The following is a 21,475-nucleotide window of genomic DNA, read 5'->3' on the forward strand; positions in this document are numbered from 1 at the left end:
AAGACAAGTGCTCTTAAATATAAGAGTATATTCTTACATATACATGTATACACATATAGCACATAAATACTGTAATATCAACAGAATGAACTTCCTTATATGAAAAAATTTTGATCTGGACCTGAGACAGGAGTACTAAGAGTCTGTTTATCTGAGTGTGGAAGGGTGAGATCTCATTGCCCCATGCACAGTGCTAAGCTTGGGTCCTTATGCTGAGAGACAGTAATGGGGGCCAGCACAGCAAGGCTCATCTGTCCCTCTGCCTATTTGTGTAAATAAAGTTTTATTGAAACACAGCCAAGCTTATTCATTTATGCATTGTCTAGACTGCTTTCACACTTCAGTGATAGGGCTAAATAGTTGCAACAGAGATAGTATGTCCTGCAAACCCTAAAGTATTTTCTACCTGGTGCTTCACAGAAAAGATATTACTTATCTTTTCTTATATTTGGGTAACTTATATTTGGGTAATTTGGGACTATAATTTTTGCAGACTGACCCTGAACATGACCTAATTTAATTATCCCTTTTCACTTCCCAGAGCACTGCCACGCATAAGACATTTCTGTCCATGGGGCTCCAATACTACGAGGTTTTCTTCCTTTGTGCCCCTTTGGAAACACCACACAGTCATGGACAGGAGACAACCATCTATTTCTTTTTAACTCTGTTGGAGAGTGGAGTCAAGAGTAATAATGGATAGAAACAATGGCTGGCACTTACTGATTACCAACATTGTACCATGCACTGTACCTCACAACTACCCTTAGGTGATAGGTTCTATTGTTATATCCACTTTATGGTTGAGGAAACTGAAGCTTGTAAAGTAAAGTGTTTGGCTCTGGATCATAAAGCTTAGATGTGGTGGACAAAGCATTTAAATCTGTCCAGGCATTCCACTTATCCTGTGCTGTATTCATTTATGACTTCAGAAGCCCTAGTTGCTTTGAGGCTGTGCCTGCAGTAAACCTTCAGCACAGTGCTTCCTGCTGTTTTTACCTTCCTGCCTCCATTGGTGGACTCCCACTAACTAAATATCAGTGATTGAAAATAGGAAGCAATTCGCAATCTAGATTGTTTCTAGGTATTGAATGGATCTGGTTAACTCTCTCATCTTCCAGGAAATTTCCATTTTAATACCTTTTGGGGATGTTACCCAAGTAGGTACTTAGTTAAGTAATTATTTTTCAAGATGATACAAACCAAGAAAGAATTTTACCTGCAGGACATGTATTTGGGTAAGGGCATTGGCAGTTTAATACATGGATTAGAAACTCCCCTGATCAGACAGCAGCCAAACTGAAGCCAGAGAAGCCTCAGTCCCTGGACCAGGTTGTCTTTCCAAGTCTGCTGGCTGCTGGGCCAACTTGAAGAGACCATTGTTTGTTTTATCTAGATTGGAGAGCTAGATAGCCATTCTGTACAGAGATTGAGACCACAGCCAGTCCTAGGCAACTCTATTAGTGGGAAGAGGTCATCCTGTCTAGAAAGCAAGTCTTAAACTTCAGAAGAGGAATTAATATTGCTCTGTTCTAGTAGCATAGCTGTATTTGGCCCTTAGAATTTATTTTCTAGTTAATTCTGGAAGCATGTATACTATGTAATCAAAGTACATTTTTGAAAAAGTACTTTTTACTTAACTTGTATGGGAGAAAAACAATACACCTTTGCGATTACTGACTAAACAACTGTGATTTCATTCAGGTCATCAAACCAATATGGTTAACTGGTATTACATACTAAGAATATACTCCTTGTTCTTACCCAAAAAGAGAAATAATTATACTATCAGATTTTAGTTGTCTATAATTTTACCTATTCTAGAAGAAAAGCTAATGACAACTCCTGAAGTTCTACATTTCTGGATTGAATGATAATGGCCTTAGATTTATCTTTATCTCTGCACATTTATTTCAGAATCCTTTGTTTAATTCTTTGCTTCAGCCAGAACTGTGAAAATGCAAACTTGATCGTGTCATCTCTTGCTTTAAATCTTTCCATGGCTTACCATCCTTTTGGGACATCCCCGCCAACCCCCTTCAACGTGCTTTCAGTCCTTGTGGACGTGCTTACTGCCTCCTGCTAACTTCTCCAGCCCCAGCTCTCCTGCCTGAGGCTTTGCACAGCCTGTGGCTACTGATGCCTGGAAAAGATCACCTCCTACTGTACCCCCTTTCTGCCTATTTGACACCTATGCATGCTTCAGGGAATACCCCAAGGACTGGTCAGGTTACCCTGTTCTATGCTGTCATCGCATCTTGTACTTAATACTCACAGAACTTTTCAATCATGTGTGAGCTTTATGCAGAAAGGAACTGGGTTGGCTTCCTAGCATTTTATCTTCAGGATCTCACATGGTGCCCCTTGGATTGCGTGCATGTTTTACTGTCTGCTGTTCAGATGGTAGGATTTTAGCATCAATTTTCTTGTGGCATTCCTTAGTGTAGAAGGATAAAGATACTGGCATTTAATACCGTGTACTTTTGTTTACAAAAACTGGATTTTAGATGTATGAAAATACAGTTTTAATAATTTAGCTCCCTATTTTAATGCTTAAATTAGCAAGACTTGGGAATTAAGGGCCAGTTTTCCTAAGCACCTTACTGGATCACTGTGTTTGTTAGTGTGGAGTGAAGTTGTCTGTCCTTAACTGGTTCCCAGAGATGTTCTGAGATCAACAGTGTCCGAGTATTCTACATACCAGCCCTGCTGCCTTCCAGGCATATAAACATAAATATGTATGTGATCTTCTGAGTCAAATGTTAATCTTATTAAAATGCTTGACCTTTAAAAATGATTATACATCTAGGGCGACCACCTGCTGGAGTCTGGTGCGCTGGTCGCGGGATCCCCACTGTGCAGTCAGAGATAGCCTTAAAAAAGGACTGGGGAGAGAGTCCACCACTACAGAGGTGGGCCATCATCACCACGGCAGCTCTAACCACACCCATATAAACAGGACTACAGGGAATTACAAACGGCAGCAGGGCGGAGCCCATAGCAACAGGGCAGAGCCCACGACAACAGGGCGGAACCCACCTCAGCTCAGCATAGCCACTACAGGCAAGCAGTGATTAGACTGCCTCCTTGCTGGGCAGGACAGTACAACAGATACTCATAAATAAAGCCCTAACTCCCCGGGACAGAGCACCTGAGGAAAAAAAGGGGCTTTATGAGTTCTGCTGCAGCAGACTTAAACGTACCTGCCAAGTAGCCCTGAATGAAAAACAGAGCTTACAGCTCAGCACTTGAGCTCCTATAAAGTACAGACTGTCTCCTCAAGTATAAAGTACAGATAGTCTCCTCAAGCAGCTCCCTGACCCCGTATATCCAAAGAGTCACCTCACAAAGGACTGATCAGACTGACATTTGGCGGGCATCATTCAGGGACAAAAATAGCAGAAGAAACAGGTAGAAACCTTCACGGTTCCACAGCTGCTACAGGTGTACCCCAGGAAAGCAGGACTGGAGTGGACCTCAGTAGTCCTACAGCAGAGGGGCCAGACAATTAGAAGGAAAACTAAGAAACAGATAAACTTCATCATCAACAATCTGGACGTCCACTCAGAGACCCAGTCTGAAAATCAGCAACTACTCCTACGACAGGTGGATAAATCCACAAAGATGGGAAGAAACCAGTGCAAAAAGGAGGAAAACACCCGAAACCAGAACACCTCGCCTCCTACAAGGGACCAAAACTCCTCAACAGCAAGGGAACAAAGCTGGATGGAGAATGAGTGTGATGAAATGACAGAATCAGACTTCAGAAGGTGGGTAATGAGAAACTTCCGTGAGCTAAAAGAACACATTCTAACTCAATGCAAAGAAACTAAGAACATTGAAAAAAGATTTGAGGAAATGATAACAAGAATGGACAAATTAGAGAGGAATATGAGTGAATTGAAGGAGCTGAAAAACACGAGAACTTCGCGAAGCATGCACAAGTTTCAACAGCCAAATTGACCAAGCAAAAGAAAGGATATCAGAAGTCGAAGATCAACTCAATGAAATAAAACAAGAAGCCAAGATTAGAGAAAAAAGCGCGAAAAGGAATGAACAAAGTCTCCAAGAAATGTGGGACTATGTGAAGAAACCTAATCTATGTTTGATAGGTGGACCTGAATGTGATGAAGAGAATGAATTCAAGCTGGAAAATACCCTTCAGGATATTATCCAGGAAAATTTCCCCAACCTAGCAAGGCAAGCCAATATTCAAGTCCAGAAAATACAGAGAACACCACAAAGATATTCTGCAAGAAGAGCAACCCCAAGGCACATAATCGTCAGATTCACCAGGGTTGAAATGAAGGAGAAAATGCTAAGGGCTGCCAGAGAGAAAGGTCGGGTCACCCACAAAGGGAAGCCCATCAGACTGGCAGCAGATCTCTTGGCAGAAACCCTACGAGCCAGAAGAGAGTTGGGGCCAATATTCAACATCCCTAAAGAAAAGAACTTTCAACCCAGGATTTCATATCCAGCCAAACTGAGCTTCATAAGTGAAGGAAAAATAAAATTCTTTGCGTAAAGCAAGTACTCAGAGATTTTGTCACCACCAGGCCTGCTTCACAAGAGCTCCTGAAAGAGACACTACACATAGAAAGGAACAACCAGTACCACCCATTCGAAAAACATACCAAATGCTAAAGAGCATCAACAAACTGAAGAATCTGCATCAACTAATGGGCAAAACAGTCAGCTAACATCAAAATGGCAGTATCAAATTCACACATAACAATATTAACCCTAAATGTAAATGGGCTAAATGCACCAATCAAAAGACACAGACTGGCAAATTGGATAAAAAGCCAAAACCCATTGGTGTGCTGTATCCAGGAAACCCATCTCACATGCAAGGACACTCAAAGGCTCAAAATAAAGGGATGGAGGAAGATTTACCAAGTAAATGGAGAGCAAAAAAAAGCAGGATTTGCAATTCTTCTCATCTCTGATAAAATAGACTTTAAAGCAACAAAGATCAAAAGAGACAAAGAAGGATATTACATAATGGTCAAAGAAGAGCTAACAATCCTAAATATATATGGACCCAATACAGGAGCACCTAGATATATAAGGCAAGTTCTTAATTACTTACAAAGAGACTTAGACTCCCACACAATAATAGTGGGAGACTTTAACACTCCACTGTCAATATTAGACAGATGAACCAGACAGAAAATTAACAAGGATATCCAGGACTTGAACTCAGACCTGGAACAAGCAAAATCCACAGAATATACATTCTTCTCAGCACCACATCACACATACTCTAAAATTGACCACAAATTGGAAGTAAATCACTTCTCAGAAAATGCAAAACAACTGAAATCATAACAAACAATCTCTCAGACCATAGTGCAATCAAGTTAGAACTCAGAATTCAGAAACTAACTCAGAACCGCACATCTTCATGGAAACTGAACAACTGGCTCTTGAATGTTGACTGGATAAACAATGAAATGAAGGCAGAAATAAAGAAGTTCTTCGAAACCAACGAGAACGAAGACACAACATACCGGAATCTCTGGGACACATTTAAAGCAGTCTCTAGAGGAAAACATATAGCTATAAGTGCCCCCATGAGAAGAGTGGAGAGATCCAAAATTGATACCCTAATGTCAAAATTGAAAGAGTTGGAGGAGCAAGATCAAAAAAACTCAAAACCCAGCAGAAGACAAGAAATAACTAAGATCAGAGCAGAACTGAAGGAGACAGAGACACGAAAAACCCTTCAAAAAATCAATGAATCCAAGAGCTGGTTTTTTTGAAATGAACAACAAAATAGACCACTAGCCAGATTGATAAAAAAGAAAAGAGAGAATAACCAAATAGATGCAATAAAAAAACGATAAAAGGGAAATCACCACAGATTCCACAGAAATTCAGACCATCATCAGAGAATATTACAAATAACTCTATGCACATAAACTAGTAAACCTGGAAGAAATGGATAAATTCCTGGACACTTGTGTCCTCCCAAGCCTAAACCAGGAGGAAGCTGAAACTATGAATAGAGCAATAAGAAGGTCTGGAGTTGAGGCAGCAATTAAGAGCCTACCACACAATAAAAGCCCAGGTCCAGATGGGTTCCAGCCAAATTCTACCAGACACACAAAGAGGAACTGTTACCATTCCTTCTGAAACTATTCCAAATAATCCAAAAAGAGGGAATCCTTCCCAAATCATTTTATGAGACCAACATCATCCTGATACCAAAACCTGGCAGAGACTCAACAAGAAAAGAAAACTTCAGGCCAATATCCATGATAAACATAGATGCAAAAATCTTCAATAAAATACTGGCAAGCCAATTGCAACAGCACATCAAAAAGCTTATCCACCATGATCAAGTAGGATTCTTCCTGGGGATGCAAGGCTGGTTCAACATATGCAAGTATATAAACATAATTCACCTCGTAAACAGAACCAAAAACAAAAACCACATGATTATCTCAATTGATGCAGAGAAGGCCTTTGACAAAATTCAACAGCCCTTTATGCTAAAAACCCTCAATAAACTTGGTATTGATGGAATGTATCTCAAAATTATAAAAGCTATTTACAACAAACCAACAGCCAATATCACACTGAATGGGCAAAAACTGGAAGCATTCCCTTTGAAATCTGGCACTAGGCAAGGATGCCCTCTCTCACCACTCCTATTCAATATTGTACTGGAAGTTCTAGCTAGAGCAATCAGGCAAGAAAAAGAAATGAAGGGTATACAAATAGGAAAGGAGGAAGCCAAATTGTCTCTATTTGCAGACCACATGATAGTATACCTAGAAGACCCCATCGTCTCAGCCCAAAAACTCCTGAAACTGATAAGCAACTTCAGCAAAGTCTCAGGATATAAAATCAATTTGCAAAAATCACAAGCATTCCTATACACCAATAATAGACTTAAAGAAAGCCAAACCAAGAACAAACTGCCATTCACAATTGCTACAAAGAGAATAAAATACCTAGGAATACAACTAATAAGGAACGTAAGGGACTTCTTCAAGGAGAACTATAAATCATTGCTCAGTGAAATAAGAGAGGACACAAACAGATGGAGAAACATTCCATGTTCATGGTTAGGAAGAATCAATAAAGTGAAAATGGCCATACTGCCCAAAGTAATTTACAGACTCAACACTATCCCCATCAAGCTACCATTGATTTTCTTCACAGAACTGGAAAAAACCACCTTAAACTTCATATGGAACCAAAAGAGAGCCCGCATAGCCAAGCCAATTCTAAGCAAAAAGAACACAGCAGCAGGCATCACACTACTGGACTTCAAACTATACTACAAGGCTACAGTAATCAAAACAGCATGGTACTGGTACCAAAACAGAGATATAGACAATGAAACAGAACAGAGGCATCGGAGGCAACACAACATATCTACAACCATTCAATCTTTGATAAACCTGACAAAAACAAGCAATGGGGAAAGGATTCCCTTTTTAATAAATGGTGTTGGGAAAGCTGGCTAGCCATGTGCAGAAAGCAGAAACTGGACCCTTTCCTGACACCTTACACTAAAATTAACTCCAGATGGGTATGAGCAGACGCTTTACAAAAGAAGACATACATGAGGCAAACAATCATATGAAAAAATGCTCATCATCACTGGTCATCAGAGAGATGCAAATCAAAACCACGTTGAGATATCATCTCACGCCAATTAGAATGGCGATCATTAAAAAATCTGGAGACAGCAGTTGCTGGAGAGGATGTGGAGAAATACGAACACTTTTACACTGCTGGTGGGAGTGTAAATAGTTCAACCATTGTGGAAGACAGTGTGGCGATTCCTCAAGGACCTAGAAATAGAAATTCCATTTGACCCAGCAATCCCATTACTGGGTATATATCCAAAGGACTATAAATCGTTCTACTATAAGGACACATGCACACGAATGTTCATTGCAGCACTGTTTACAATAGCAGAGACCTGGAACCAACCCAAATGCCCATCGATGATAGACTGGACTGGAAAAATGTGGCACATATGCACCATGGAATATTATGCAGCAATCAAAAATGATGAGTTTGTGTCCTTTGTAGGGACATGGATGAATCTGGAGAATGTCATTCTCAGCCAACTGACACAAGAACAGAAAATGAAATACTGCTTATTCTCACTCATAGGCGGGTGATGAACAATGAGAACTCATGGACATAGGGAGGGGAGCACTACACACTGGGGTCTATTGGGGGGAATAGGGGAGGGACAATGCAGGGGGGAGCTGGGGAGGGATAGCATTGGGAGAAATGCCAGATGTGGGTGAAGGGGAGGAAGACAGCAAATCACACTGCCACATGTGTAACTATGCAACTATCTTGCATGTTCTGCACATGTACCCCAAAACCTAAAATGCAATAGAAAAAAAATGTTTATGCATCTTAAGTATACGTGTCTTCTCTTTAAGTACATATAATTTCCCTCTCTGCTTCAATGGGAATATTTGCCACTTACAATTCTTATTTCTCAGGGATCATTTAAAAATTTTAAGTTCTGAGGTTTTTGTCAGTAATTAGCCATTGCTACTGTCATTCATACAAATCTTATATAATTTATTGAATAAGAAGATAAATAGCCTGGCCCGGTGGCTCATGCCTGTAATCCCAGCACTTTGGGAAGCCAAGGTGGGTGGATCACTAAATCAAGAGATTGAGACCATCCTGGCCAAGATGGTGAAACCCCGTCTCTACTAAAAATACAAAAAAATTAGCCAGGCGTGGTGGCACATGCCTGTGTTCCCAGCTACTCAGGAAGCTAAGGCGAAGAATTGCTTGAACCCAAGAGGTGGAGGTTGCAGTGAACTGAGATTGCGCCACTGCACTCCAGCCTGGTGACAGAACAAGACTCCATCTCAAAAAAAAAAAAGAAGGTAAATAACATTTAAAAATTTGATAATTCCAAGTACATTTTTCCCTCATTGCATTTCACTTGATATCTTCAGATACAAATTAGAGTTTTTAGTATTGGTTGCTCTCTCAACACAGAAGTAGAAACTGCTTTTGTCTTGACTAATGCTTAGGACTTGATCCTGAATCTTGCTTTACCTAGTGTTTGCCAAGTACACCTGTAAACAGATCTGCATGGTATTTGTGAGTGTAAGTATTTTGTAATTGCTTTAGATGAGGCCCTGGGTCCTTCATGAATTCAAAATGCTTTCAAGCCTTGTCCCTACCAGGCACCCTTCTCAGCACTCACTTGTGTCAACTGGGTCAGGACCAGAAGAAATCAGAGTTGTGTGTGTGGCCATTGTGTCATTTCTGCTTGTTTAACCTTTGACGTCAGAAACTAGAACACTGGAAGAGGCCAGTAACTACTACACTCTTGGAAGGGAACAAAAGATTATCTTGGCACCAAGTAATGGTGCCAAGTTTATTGAGTTGAGAATCCATGGGTATTTAGCTGCCCAGCAGAGGCACAGCATTTAAATCTTACATAGAGAGACCAGGTATTATATCTTGCTATGATGATGTATGTTTGTTTGTTTGTTTGCTTGCTTGCTTTTTCTATCAGGTGTGAGAATACAAGAGCACCTTATGTTACATACAGTCTCTCTCACCATAACACAGTTGGTGCTTCATCTCCATAGTAAGCGAAGCACACAGACAGACGGGGGCAGGGGTGGAAGGTGGGGCTGTGCCCATTGCATGTAGCTGTCCTTCCCCCAAATAGCTTTAAGTAAACTAAATTGTATAAGGTTATCTCATTTTTATCATATTCATGCTTTCATTGTTTTAAGGAGTCCTCTTGTAATGTGGGTAACCCTTGTAGCAATAAAAGATGTCCTCTTCTAAAGGAATTTTTTAAAAATCTTGTTATATTACATTTTCTTAAATGGAGGTATGTAATTAAGCCCCCTGAAAATGGTTTAGCACTTATTTTTGGGGTGAAGAGGTAGTTCTTCCCTAGAGAACCCAACTCTGGAGCCAGGTGGATTGAGTGGGAATCCTAGCTCTGCTAAAAAGACTCACTTGCCTAAGTCTCCTCCTCACTAAATAGGATGTGAGTGATAACGTCTTCATAGAGTTGTCTAGAGAATTAAAGGAATAATATGTGTAAATGCTTAAATCAGCACCTGGACTACGTATATAAAGTGCTGAATCAATGTCTGCTTCAGTATACAAATGCTTCAAAACAGCCTTTTGTTCCCCTCTAAAAAGGAGTGGGTAGGTGATTGTTGAGAATTACCTGGTCATTAAAGTTCTAATAGTTAATGTATGAAGCTGTCAAGTGAGGAGGTAAGGAAGTATTTTAATATGGAAGAAGATGATAAAATACCCCAGTAGGAAATCATAATGCCAACTTTCTAAACTTATGCTGACTGTAACAAAGAACTTCCAAGACTTAGTGGCTTCATGCAATGCAGACATTTCTTTCTTATGTATCTGACAAATCAAGGTGGTAGGTAGCTCTCCTGAGCAGTTTTCCACCATGTTGTGATTCAAAAATCCAAGCACATTCTACCAAGGGCCTAGCCATATAGGAGTTTTTCACTTCACTTCAGTGAAGATGAGGGAGAAAGGTGGGAAAGGGAGAAAGAAGGAGAAGCTGGGAAGGGGAGAGAGAGAGAGAAAGAAATTGAGAAAGAAAAAAGAATGAAAGAAAATGTGCTGAAGATTTTTGTAAGCAATTTTAGAGGTCAAGCATGGAGGTGGTGAACACATAACATTTCTGTACCCACTCCATTTTCTAGAACTAGTCACAGGGCTCCAACCTATCAACCAAGAGTTCTGGGGAATCAGATCTCCCTATGTGTCCTATAATACAAAGCAAGATAGTTGAGTTTCTGGGCAGTCCTGGCACAACAGTTAACCATGTGTCATATTTTCTGTTAGTGGCAGACATTTTCTATAATTATTCTGTTTGTATACTTCAATATAAACTATTTTTGAAATTATCCATAATGAATTCCAGAACCAACAAATGACCCAAGAGAATTTATAAATCATTGTGTTTCTTTCTCATTTTAGAAATTTGCAGAAAGTGAGGGAATCTACTAAGACATCTACTTCTGAACATTTTGATGTTGTGCAGATAGCCAGCAAACAAGGATTCTAGGTGACGGTGTCTTGCTTTTGTTTTTGTTTTTGAGATGGAGTCTCTCTTTGTCGCCCTGGCTGGAGTGCAATCGCATGATCTTGGCTCACTGCGACCTCCGCCTTCCAGGTTCAAGCCATTCTCCTGTCTCAGCCTCCCAAGAAGCTGGGATTACAGGCTCTTGCCACAACACCTGGCTAATTTTTGTATTTTTAGTAGAGACAGTTTTCACCATGTTAGCCAGGATGGTCTTGATCGCCTGGCCTGAGTTGATCCACCCACCTGGGCCCCCCAAACTACTGGGATTACAGGCCTGAGCCACCACACCAGGTCTAGGTGATGGTATCTTAATGACCCCCTGACAGGCAGAATTCTATTAAAGAGCAGGTTTTTATGTTTTGCACTTTCCTAGTTGTCAGTAAATGACAAAGGCAAAGAGTTAATGATCTACTGAAATTACATGGGACAATCTAAGGTAGAGATTTTTCTTTTACTGCCCCGTAATGAATGTGGCTCACTATTGCAACCAGAATTTGTACTCAGCTCTGAAGGGAAAGATAATGGCAGTTTTCTGTGTCTTATACCACCAAATGAAGAGACTGCCTTCTGCAGGTTTATTAATAATGTTTTCTTGAGCAATTCTTTTGAATCCTGTTTGGCCTCTGTATAGATCAAGTAGTTTGTTTATAAGAGCAAATCTGGGGCTGGACTCAATGGCTCATGCTTGTAATCCCAGCACTTTGGGAGGACGAAGCGGATGGATCACTTGAGGTCAAGAGTTTGAGACCATCCTGGCCAACATGATGAAACCCAGTCTCTACTGAAAATTAAAAAAAAAAAAATTAGCCGGGCATGGTGGTGGGCACCTGTAATCCTAGCTAATCAGGAGGCTGAGGTAGGAGAATTGGTTGAACTTGGGAGGTGGAGGTTAACAAAAAAAACAAAGAAACCTGGGACAGTTTTTACTGTCGCATGACCACACCTTGGGCCATACTTAACTAAGCTTCAGAGTTAATATGTACCTTATGTTTTACAGTGTTTCCTAGGTCTGTGGATTGATTTTGAATCCCATTTCTTCTGCCAGAGTTTAGCTATTTAACACATAGGGAAGCAATATGATTTTATGGTTGATTAGGTGGCCTGCAGCGTGAGACTGAGTTAGAATACTTATTCTGCCACTTAGCCACTATGTTACCATGGGCCCTATACAGTATTTGTTTGCTGGGGCTGCTTAGGTGTTTGTGGTAAGAAGCATCACAAGCTGCGTGGCTTAAAGAACAGAAATTTATTTACTCACAGTTCTGGAGGCAAGAAGTCTAAAATGAAGGGTATCAGCGGGGTTGGTTGCTTCCAGGGCCTGTCTCTTTTCCCATGTCTTTACGTGATCTTCCCTCTGTGTGTGTCTGGGTTCAAATCTCTTTTTATAAAGTGACCAGTAAGATTGGATTAGGACCTACTCTAATCACCATATTTAACTTAATTACCTCTTTAAAGACTCATTTCCAAATTCAGTCACATTTTGAAGTACTGAGATAATAAAGGTACTTCATTATGTTGTGAGTTTGAAGATAGGATGCATATACGTTTCCTAACACATTACCTGGACTATGGTGAGTACTTGCTACATGTAAGTATTTTTAGTACAATTGTAAATTGAATTCTATCTGACTGTGTCTTCTTTCCCAGCCGTGAGATGGCTCTCTGCATGGCTTTTCAATTACTGAGACCTGGGATGATTGTCCTCTTTCTTGTGCCCTCATAGCATCTTAAAATAGTGACTTCAACAGAGTAATAGGGCAAAAGCTCAAGGAACATTGGTCAAGTGGATGGGTTTGAATTTTGTGCTCAGGATTTCTGAGTGGTCTTCTGTGGCTGTCACTTTGGTGTCACTACGGTGTCACAGCACAGATGGTTGTAAAATGCTCTCAGACTTCCTGGTTTCTGGAGTGGCCTTCCCGGTTCCTGGAGTGGCCTTCCCAGTTTCTAAAAGCTAGACAAGCATGTGGAGAAGAGTAATCTCTCCATGTCAGGAGCAGGAGACAGAAGTCTTTTTGCATTGTCAGTGGAGTAACTATAAAATCACAGAACCAGATCACCAAATATTAGAATTATCCAAACATTGGAGGTAATTTTTGAATCAGGCAATATGTCAAAGTGGTTGGCTTTCTTGCAATTATTAGCTGTCCCTAACATTTCTAGACTTAACGAGTATTGATAGAATTATTTGATTTTGGTATTATGGTAAGTTATCATCTCATTCCCAAAGAATTGACTATTCTCTGAATTTTTGGTATTTCTTGTTTCAACTGGTATAAATTTTCTTTGCTTTAAAAAACTACTGCTACTGTCACAACCAAGTCATAGGCTGTGTTAAATACTAGCTAGCAGGGATCCACCAGGGTCAGAAGAAGAAGGCCAGATTGCAGGGTCTCTGATAGAAGCTGTTCACGGAGGCCAGTATGCAGCCCATCAATCCAGAGACGCTTGGATATGCTGGGGAATAGTGTGCTTATTAAGTCTACACCTGGCTATCGCATCCATCCATAACAGAAGAGTTACACAGGCTTCATTAACTAGACCTAAAAGGCATATTATTCATAGATCATGCGAGATTCTGCTAAGCGAATTAGCTCTTAAACTATGAGTCAAGGACACCACCAGCCTCACCAACTAGCTCCTTTATCCTCTATCAGATCAGCTACAGAATCTGGTTAATTTTTATTTTGAAATGCCTCTGGAAATATGTATCTATCTTTTAGTAAAGGTTTTAAATAATAACTCTGAGGACTGTCACATATAAATACTGTGATGCACTAAGAAATATGTAGTAGGTCTTTGTTCCAGCTTCCTGCAGTACAGCTCCTAAAACCCTTGGAATCTCCAGAGTGATGAGTGTCTTGTATGGTAGTGAGAAGACTGGTAGCTGGAGGCTCCTAAATCTTCAAGATGAAGACTGGTCCCCAGAAAGACTAAGACATGATTAGAAGCTTGGAACTTTTAGCCCCATCCCTGACCTCTGGGGAGGAGAGAGAAAAGCTAAAGACTGAGGTAATCACCAGTGGCCAGTGAAGTAATCTATCAGGTTTATGCAGTGAAATCTCCACAAAACCCCTAAAACAATAGGGTTTGGAGAGCTTCTGGGTTGGGGAACACATTGAGGTGCCGGTAGGATATTGTTACCAGAGGAGACGTGGAAGTTCTGTGCACCCACCCTCTGCTCCCATACCTTGCCCAAAGCATCTCTTCCATTTGGCCATCCTGAGTTATATCCCTGACGATAAACTGGTAAACCTAAGTCAAGTGTTTTCCTGAGTTCTGTGAGCCATTTAAGCAAAGTGTGGAATCTGAAAAGGGAGTCACAGGAACCCCTGATTTATAGGTGATTGGTCAGAAGTGTAGTTGGCAGCCTGGAACTTGTGACTGGCATCTAAGTGGGGAGCAGTCTTATAGGACTGATCCCCTAACCTTTGGGGTCTGTGCTAACTCCGAGCAGTGTCAGAATGGAATTGGACTGTTGGACACTCGGTTGGTATCTGAAATGTTGGAGAATTGGTTGGTATGAAGAAAAAATCGACACATTTGGTGTCAGAAGAATTGTGACTATCAATGCAAATGTATATAAAAATGTAAATTTATATGAAGTAATTTTTAGCTGACCATAACATAATAGGCATATTCATTGATGTGGGTTGGCTGTGTCCCCACTCAAATTCTCTTCTTGAATTGTAATCCCTACGTGTCTGGGAAGAGAGCTGTTGGGAGGTGCTTGAATCATGTGGGTGGTTCCCCCATGCTGTTCTCGTGATAGAGAATGAATCCTCAGGAGATCTGATGGTTTAAGGAGGGGCTCTTCCTCCTTCACACCTCACTCTTCTCTCTCCTGTTGCCATGTGAAGAAGATCTTTGTTTCATCTTCTGCCATGATTGTAAGTTTCCTGAGGCCTCCCAGTCATGTGGAACTGTGAGTCAGTTAAGCCTCTTTTATGTATAAATTACCCAGTCTTGGGTATTTTTTTAATAGCAGTGTGAAAATGGACTAATACACCCATTGTTATGACCATAAAGGCTGAAACATGTCTTATTAGGGGTGGGTGAAACATGGAATTAAACAACTGATTTAATGTTACCTAATTTTTCTGTAAATTAATTTACCTATTAAAATAATTTTTAAAAAACAGCAGGAACAACAACAAAATCCTCCCTTTTTGTTCCCTTGCTGTGCATTTTCACTGTAGAAATGAAATTTCCCCCTTTCTTAATGTGGAAAAAAATCCAGCTATATAATTCAATGATTGCTGGTTTTTTTTTCCTTCCTTCTTCATTTATGTTTCTCGTTCTTAAAAGTCCCCTGCAGAGTTGCCTTTTAAAATTTGTAATTGGCTTAATTTTTGTTTATTTATTTGGCAGAAAAGAGCAAGTTAGTACCTTGTACCAAAATATCAACCTTGTGGAGCCAAGACTAATTCAGCCATATGAACATGTTATAAAGAACTTCATCCGCGAGATCAGACTTCAAAGCACAGAAATGGAAAATTTGGCCATTGCAGTGAAGAGGTATTGAAGTCCTTCCTTTTAAGTGGCTTGTGGGTACTTTAACTTGCTCTCTGACCTGGGTGGCAAATGGACTGAACTGCATTGTCACACTATGACATAGGTGGACTTCCTGAGCCTCAGGAGCCTAGAGCTTTCAAAATTAAGCTAGCACTGGAGAAGTAGGTCAGCTACCAATCACTCAGGAGGTCATCATGATCCTATTATATAAACTCTTCAGGATCAATGATTGATACAGAACAATTAAGAGATTTATCTTACATCCAACTACTTAAAACACAGGAAACTTTATCTAGAAGAGTATAGAACACTGAAGCCTCGCCTTGTTACCTACATGTATGAGATTTTGAAAGCAGGTTACTTAATCTCCCTGAGTCTCAATTCTTGCATCTGCAAAATGAGGATGAACATCTTCATGTCCTCCAGTTGTTAAGACTTAGTGGACGATGTCATGAGTGAGTCCTTCACACTGCCCACCACATGGTGTGTGCTCAACAGTGCTGCTTTGGCTCTCTCTACTCTCTAGCCCTCCTCACCTGCCCCACCCGCCTCTGAACTGAAAGCCAAAAAACTATTGAACTCTTACTATATTACAATTCATATAAGCCATAGCCAGCTTACACAGGATATCCTATTGGTGTTAACTGCTATGTCATGCAAAAAAAGAAGTTATATGTATTGCAGTTCAAACATCAGCCTTTCTGCTCTCTGGAAGAACTACATTCCTTTAACATATATTGGGAAAGAGAGGGCATTGTACTTGTCACAGTTCTTGTGTGTTGTGTCCCACAGATGCACCTTGCTGCCATGTGCTCCACCAGGAGCTCCCAAGACACTATGTACCCTGCTGGTTTCTGCCTGGAGCTTGTAAACATAGCCCATTTAATTGGGGGGCTGCCCTGTCTGCATAGGGGCAAGTGAGGGCTACAGGCCAAATTATCTTCAACTCCACTGTTTCTTTATCCTTCCCATCCACATGATACTGAAACTATCTAGTTAAACCTTTGGAATAACTGATGGACATTACAATGTAGGAAAGGAAATGCTTTAAATTCTTGATACTAAATAGGACCTTTCTTACACAACTCAAGCAAAAGTTGATGTATTCACAAGGGATTTCTTATGAACATTTTCAGTACCTGGCTGATGTTTTTTGTCTCAAGTTAGCCTCCTAGGGGCCTTCCAATAGGATAAAGGGCTCCAAATGCCTCAGCTCCAAATTCTGTAGAGCATACTGGAGTGTGGCTCTGAATCCCAGAGTTGGCCTGCTTTCAGGTGTGACAAGCAGATACACACATTGATTCCTCAGAGCATCCAATAAATATTGAAACAGACAAACTCACAGGTACACACAGGTACACATATAAGACCCACACAAAGATATGTGGGTACACACATACATACACATGTCCCCCATCTAAAGATAATACCATGTAAACCTACGAGGGAAAAAAACAGACTGGCGTGCTTGAGGTTCTCATTACCAGCGAGGCTGCTTTCTCATAATGGAGTGAGCACACCGTACTAATTCGAGCTGTGTTGGAGTCCCCAACCACTCCCTTCTTTGCTACTGGGGAGATCCAGAGCCAGACTCTCCGCTGAGCCTAATCTCCTAAAGGCTCCTTTTAGCTATAAAAGACCTCAGGAAGTGTTTAAATGACTGCTTGTAAACCATTCCTTGCATTCTTAGCCATGCATCCTCACTTCTGTTTTTGACTGGGGGAGGGTTTCAGCCATTTTGCTCTGTATTGCACCTGAAGAACGGGTTCCCAGTGTCCTGATGGGAATCCTAGACTAGGTCACAGTGGGCAGACATTTCATTACAAATTAGAAATCGCTGAGGCAAGCACTCTATCATTATGCATCACCCTGATTTGTAAAAGAGGAAAAATGTTGCTCAGAAGTGAAAAAGTCAGAGAGAGTCCGTTCAGGAGTAGTCCCAGATGTTTGGGATTGGTTATCTGGAAGAAGTAGATGGGAAATGATGTTAACAAAGGGAGAAAGGATATGTGGCTGAGTCATTTACAGTCCCAGAGTTGACCAAAATAACTACCAAACATTGCTATGGAGATACACAATTTCTAGACTTCAAATAGCAGGTATTTATAAGCAGAAATGAACTGACCTTCCAAGCTTGGTTAACATAACCTTGGACAGGCTGTAAAATGAGGAAGAAGTAAATAGGAACAGAGGATAATAATGTTACTGAAAATTTTACTTCAGGGTCTTCCCCACCCCCACAATATTTCCTTGGAATTTTATGTGGTAGTTGGACTAGCACATGAATAAATTGTATTGTGAGGGAGTAATAAGTCGAAAGCAGGTAGGTTGCTATAGCAGAGACCCATCAAACTAGAAGACAGAATATCTTATATTTAAGCCCTATCATTTATTAATAACATGTCATTTGTCCAAATGAATCACCTCTAAAGCTCATGGTTTAGATGTAAATCAATGTGCTCTTCCTCCATTGAGATGTGATTTATAATTGCATTCGTAACAGAAACAGAATTTTTCTAAAAGGTAACCTTACCTACATTCTAGAACTGTAGGGGAGAGATAAGAAATAATGATTGAGATCTTTTTTCCCTTCTGACTTTAACATATAACATTGTGAGTTTTATATAGGGAAATTTCAAAATTATATCTAAACATCATTTTGTCATGGAGTTTTTTTTTAATCCAGCGTTGTAACTCAGTCATGAGAGCAAACTCTCAGCCCTGGATATCTTTATTCTTTGCCACAGTCTAGTTTAATATCACTTTATCCAATTTATTCATCTATGTAATATAATCAGGTACTGCATTTCAATGTTTTGGTCAATAAGGATTATGTAAATGACAGTGGTCCCATAAGAATATAACTGTAAATTTTTAGTGTATCTATTCTGTAAGATCATACTGGATCTGGAATTATACTGGAAATAGCTGTAACACAAATACTGACCATTGTGTTACAGTTATTTCCAGTATGGAGTACAGTTCCATGCTGTGCAGGTTTGCAGCCTAGGAGCAATAGGCTATACCACATAGCCTAGGTGTATAGTAGGCTCTACTAGCTAGGTTGGTGTAAATACTCTCTGTGATGCTTACGAAATGACAAAAGTCTCCTAAAGACACATTTCTCAGAATGTATACTAGTTGTTAAGGAATGCATGACTGTATCTAGTTTTAAAATCATTTTACACCAAAATGGTAAAATTGCCAATCTCATTTTATTATGTAGAAGGAATGGGGAATACCATTTTGAATGGTGTGTTTCTCTTCATCTATAATATATGGGGCTTAAAATAGATGACTTTGTAATATATGGGGCTTAAAATAGATGACTTTGAAGTTTCTCTTCATGTTTCAAGTTCAAGAGTATAATGAAAAGGCATGCATCCTTTTGAATTTCAGAGCCCAGGACAAGGCAGCTATGCAGTTGAGTGAGTTGGAAGAGGAAATGGATCAGAGGATTCAGGCTGCGGAACATAAGACACGGAAAGATGTGAGTTTCTGGGATTGACCATTATTCAGCAGATCTCTGTGGAGTGCTTTCTATAGAGAGGGCCCAGGCACTCTTCTGGGTGTCACACATGGGTACAGCAAGTCCAGGTTCTCACAGAGGCACCCAGCAAAGGAATTTTTACTGGTGGTGTTTTTTGGGGGGAGGGGTAACAAGAAATAGAAATAATAATCAAATAAACAAGCAAAGCATATAAGTTCAGACTGAAAACTGCAATAAAGAAACAATCTGTGTGATAGTGACTGGGAGAGGAGGCTGCTTAGGTTGGGGGCTAGAGGCCTCTTTAAAGGAGTAACATCAGAGACGAGGCCTTGGGAGAAGGCAGAGCCAGCCTCTGTAGAGAAGGTGGCTTGACATTCCATATCTGTTTCACTGCCCACACCCACTGCTCATTTTAAATCTAGATTAGAGTGAAATTAAAATTCTGTCTTCAAACTTCGGTGTTTTATAATGGAATATAGTCATCACTTGGTACCCGCAGGGGATTGGTTCCGGGACCCCCCCCACAACCCCACATACCAAAATCTGCATGCTCAAGTTTTTATACAAGTGATCTATATTTACGTACAACCTGCACATGTCCTCCAGTATACTTTTAATCATCCCTGGATTACTTATAATACCTAATATTTAATATAATATAAATACTTTTTAAATAGGTGTTATACTATATCTTTATCTGCATCACTTTTACTGCTTTTTAAAATGTTTTCAATCTTCAGTGGTTGAATTAGCAAATACAGAACCTGTGGATGTGAAGGGCTGGCCGACTGTTTACCTTTATTCAGCATTATAGGAACCCTTTAAAATTGAAAGTTATATGTTACCTTCAGTGATTTCCATTGAAGAAAGAATTTTTTCTTATAAAATATTTGTGGGTGATTACTATTTATTAAAAACAGAAAATAGACAGTGTTAGGTTAAAAATTCCACTTTTGTCTATTCATTTGCCCTGTTAACACTGAGCGGCAGCAAAATGTGCAAGTGGCCTGAACATCGGCGTCTGGGAGCCCTTCGTTTACATCCAGGCCCTGATCTTATCTAGGTGGCATTAGGAAAATAACCTAACCTCTGAGCCTTTGTTATTCCATCTCTAAAATGGGATGTTGCGATCTACATGCCTTCACAGGGTTAAACATGATCTATGTAAAGTGCTAGGCACAGTGCCTGCGATGCGGTGGCTGCACCCTGGTTGTTACTGTCCTGCTCTTTCCTGTGGCTCTGTGTATTCTTGATTCCTTTTAGATTTTTTGCCTTAAATGGCTTTACCACACATATGCTCTGGGGTGTTTTTATCGTCCTGTCTCTTCATAAAAAGTTTAAATAGAAGCTGGACATCATATTCAACCACATAAATGGCTCAAGGTTCATGGTCCAGCTTCAGAGCAATGGATAACCCCTTCTTCTGTTAGTACTTTCCTTTTTGTAAAAAGGGAAGAGTAAAATCATTTTTATGCCTTTTTTCCTCTCCATCTATTGTGTTTAATCTGTGCACTCATTCATTCATCAAACACTTACCAAGCACATGTGTTATTTTGTCATGATATCTCATTGCTTCTTCCAGGTAACTGCCTCCCAAATTTGTTGTTGGTAATGGGGATATTACCATGGCCCCCACCTTTTATAACTTCATGTTGTTACTGACAACATCTTCTTTAGTTTCCTTGGTTTCAGTCCAGAGGGGGCAAACCTGTGCATCCACGGCATCATTTCTCTATCCCACAGCAGTGACACATGTGGCCAGTCAGTCATTACATCTACATGGTCTCCGAACCTCAGCATGCCAATCCAGGACCTCACTGGCAGCAGAGAAGCTTTGGCACTGTGAGGAACCTTGTTTGCCTGCCCATTCGTGTCCACCTCACATCTTTCTAAACACAACTTCTATGGACTGACATGCCCAGGCCAGTCTAAGATTTTCCCTAATTTTCTTCCATTCTACACAGCTCCCCTCAGCTCCCCCAGGCTCTTCACTCCCAGCTCTGGCCCAGTGGTCTGACTGTGCATAACTCTGCGTTGGCTCCAGCTGTTTTCTTTGCCTTGATGATGGGCTCCTCACTCCTTTCCTCCTTCCTAAATTCTGCAAAGTTCAGAGGAATCCTCACTTTGTTCTTCATGCCCTCCCCTGCTCCTCTAGTCACATTCACCTCTTCCTGACCTTGACTACCATGGGATAATACAGCATATATTGCATTCTTTCAGTTTTTTTTAAAATCTGTAACAGCTTTATGGAGGTATAATTGGCATGCAACAAACTGCACATAAACTGCAGAATATGTGAAGTTTGGACATATGTCTATACCATGGAACCATTCCCATAGGCAAGATCATGGGCATAACTATCCACTCTAGAAGTTTCTTCCTACCCC

At 40.4% G+C, this 21,475-nt stretch overlaps 1 protein-coding gene across 2 annotated transcripts in view; it reads left to right on the top strand.

The window, feature by feature from the left end:
- Positions 1–21,475, top strand: part of RASEF (RAS and EF-hand domain containing) — an 80,640-nt gene that overhangs the window by 19,860 nt on the left and 39,305 nt on the right. For both annotated transcript variants that reach the window (XM_035303786.3, XM_035303794.3), the window contains exons 2-3: positions 15,455–15,601; positions 18,998–19,088. In XM_035303786.3, coding sequence (XP_035159677.2) covers positions 15,455–15,601; positions 18,998–19,088 — 238 coding nt within the window. The remainder of the gene's footprint in view (positions 1–15,454; positions 15,602–18,997; positions 19,089–21,475) is intronic.

This window comes from Callithrix jacchus, chromosome 1 (genome assembly GCF_049354715.1).
Source record: "Callithrix jacchus isolate 240 chromosome 1, calJac240_pri, whole genome shotgun sequence".
NCBI lineage: Eukaryota > Metazoa > Chordata > Mammalia > Primates > Cebidae > Callithrix > Callithrix jacchus.